At 51.5% G+C, this 1,991-nt stretch overlaps 1 protein-coding gene across 1 annotated transcript in view; it reads left to right on the top strand.

Annotated features, from left to right (window-relative positions):
* The first annotated feature begins 727 nt into the window (after nucleotides 1–727).
* LOC102194009 (complement C1q subcomponent subunit B-like) overlaps nucleotides 728–1,991 on the top strand; it is a 37,123-nt gene continuing 35,859 nt past the window's right edge. Inside the window, exon 1 of the mRNA XM_013914850.1 lies at nucleotides 728–874. Coding sequence (XP_013770304.1) covers nucleotides 728–874 — 147 coding nt within the window. The remainder of the gene's footprint in view (nucleotides 875–1,991) is intronic.

The raw sequence follows: 1,991 nt of genomic DNA, 5'->3' as shown, positions 1-1,991 counted from the left end.
ACTAAGAGAACCAAGATTACACCATAACCGTATGTTCTCTAGCATATCGAGACTCTCTCTCCACACCGTTACATATTCCATATGTACGAGGTAACTCTGTAAGACACCCCGCGAGGGGACTGTGCAACTGAACCGCGGAGAGTGAAGGTGCCGGGAGTCAGTGACAACGCACCAATAGAGACACCACCCTGGTCAGGGCTTCGCAATGCGAAGGCTGAGCCAGGGGGTGGAGGCAGCAGCCTGCAGATACGCTCATACTCATCATACGCTTGTCCGCAGACATAGGAGCCTCAAGAGTGAACTCGCAACGAGACACTCGAGGTCAGACAAAATCCCAGCTACTGGGCATCCCCGTGCTGGCCGTGTAAGTCCGTCACACACAGGCAAGAACCAACAGGGATCCAACATTGCAGACATCACTCACTGCCTGAAATGTCAGACACAGCAAGGTCTAACAACTGCAGCCCGCGGCGTGCCGTTGGAGCGACAGAATGCCAGAAGCACGGGCGGTCTAGGACAAGCCTGTGCGTGCGCTCCCAAAGGATCTCCAGCTGGAGCCTTTGGTGCCCAGGATACAAATCCGGAATCCCGGGAGCAGAGAGAGGAGAGGAAGCGTAGCTCACCGAGTCACTGAGAGTGGACCCTCCTGCGTGCCTGCAAGAAGCTGGTAACACCAGACAGGGAGCCAACGCCGTAGGCTGGGGAACAATCACTCCTGGGTTGAGGCATGAGACACAGTGAGGCCCGACTGGCGTGCAAGCCGGCAAATGCGGGCAACACGCCAGGGAACACAGCCTGCAGCTGCAGTGCAGCCGCTGGAGAGGAACCCCAAACCAGGGACGCGACCCGCAGGTCACCCAGGGCTGCTGCTTGGGTACAGCCGGTGCCGCAGACTGGAACACAACACAACCGCTGGCTGGCTTATCAGACACAGCGAGGCCTGGCCAACATGTAACAGGTGAACCGCCTGCAGGGAGCCTGGTGCTGCCGGCCGGAGAACATTCACTTGCTGGCTGAGCATCAGTCACAGTGAGGTCAAGCGGGCGCAAACCGGCGAAGCGTGGGCAAAATGCCAGGAGAACACAGCCGGAAGCTGCCGCAGTAGCAGTAGCAGCGGCAGTAGCAGTGGCAGCAGCTTAAGCTGCAGTCAGAGCTGAGAAGCCGCCCCACTCGAGCAATGACAGGAGCCCTGCTGGCCGTGTAAACCGTGCACTGCGGGCAAGATGCCAGAAAGAACAGGCTACACTAGGCTGGAGAACACTCACTCGCTGGCTGAGCATCAGACACAGCGAGGTCCAGGTGGCGCGTAAACCGGCAAAGCGCAGGCAATATGCCAGGGGAAACTTGTCCGGAACTGTTTTTATCATCTAAAAGGCAGAACTTGAGATGATTATTCATGCTTTTATTTCTTCTCGTTTGGATTATTGTAACGGTCTTTTTACGTGTGTGGAGCAGGGAAATTACTTTACTGCTATTGTTAAATAATCATCATCATTACCATTGCATTAATAATATAATCTGCATCATTGATATTGCATTCTGAGGTTTAAACAGTGTGTGTGTCTTTCAGAAAGACTAAGTTGCAGGAGTTGACAGGAAGTTGCAGAGAGTTTGCAGAAGTGAAAGCAGAGTCTAAGTTATTCTGAGGAGCAGGTTAGACGAGGCTATTTGAATTACTAGGTTATTCAAATTGTCTGTTATACTTTTATACTCATTTATTAAGCTTTTAGTAGAGGTTCTTGATTAAAACATTTATTCAACATAGTACATAAAGTTTCAGTTAGGTTATTACACATAAGGATGAGCCTCTGGTCTGGTAAAAGGTCAGAAGTGCAATGGGTGAGAAGAGAGAGCATGTAAGGTCAACACATACACACACACACATTAGTTAGACTCATTTATAGGTGAGAAGTTGGTCATGTTTGTCTCTGGAAAGAGGAACAGCGTCTGGCAGGATGTGGGGCTCGTGTTCCAGACGAGATAGAAGACAA

Source organism: Pundamilia nyererei, unplaced genomic scaffold (assembly GCF_000239375.1).
Source record: "Pundamilia nyererei isolate P.nyererei 1_Seehausen unplaced genomic scaffold, PunNye1.0 scaffold00230, whole genome shotgun sequence".
Lineage (NCBI taxonomy): Eukaryota > Metazoa > Chordata > Actinopteri > Cichliformes > Cichlidae > Pundamilia > Pundamilia nyererei.
The sequence above is the reverse complement of the archived record's forward strand: the minus strand, read 5'-3'. Positions and strand labels throughout refer to the sequence as shown.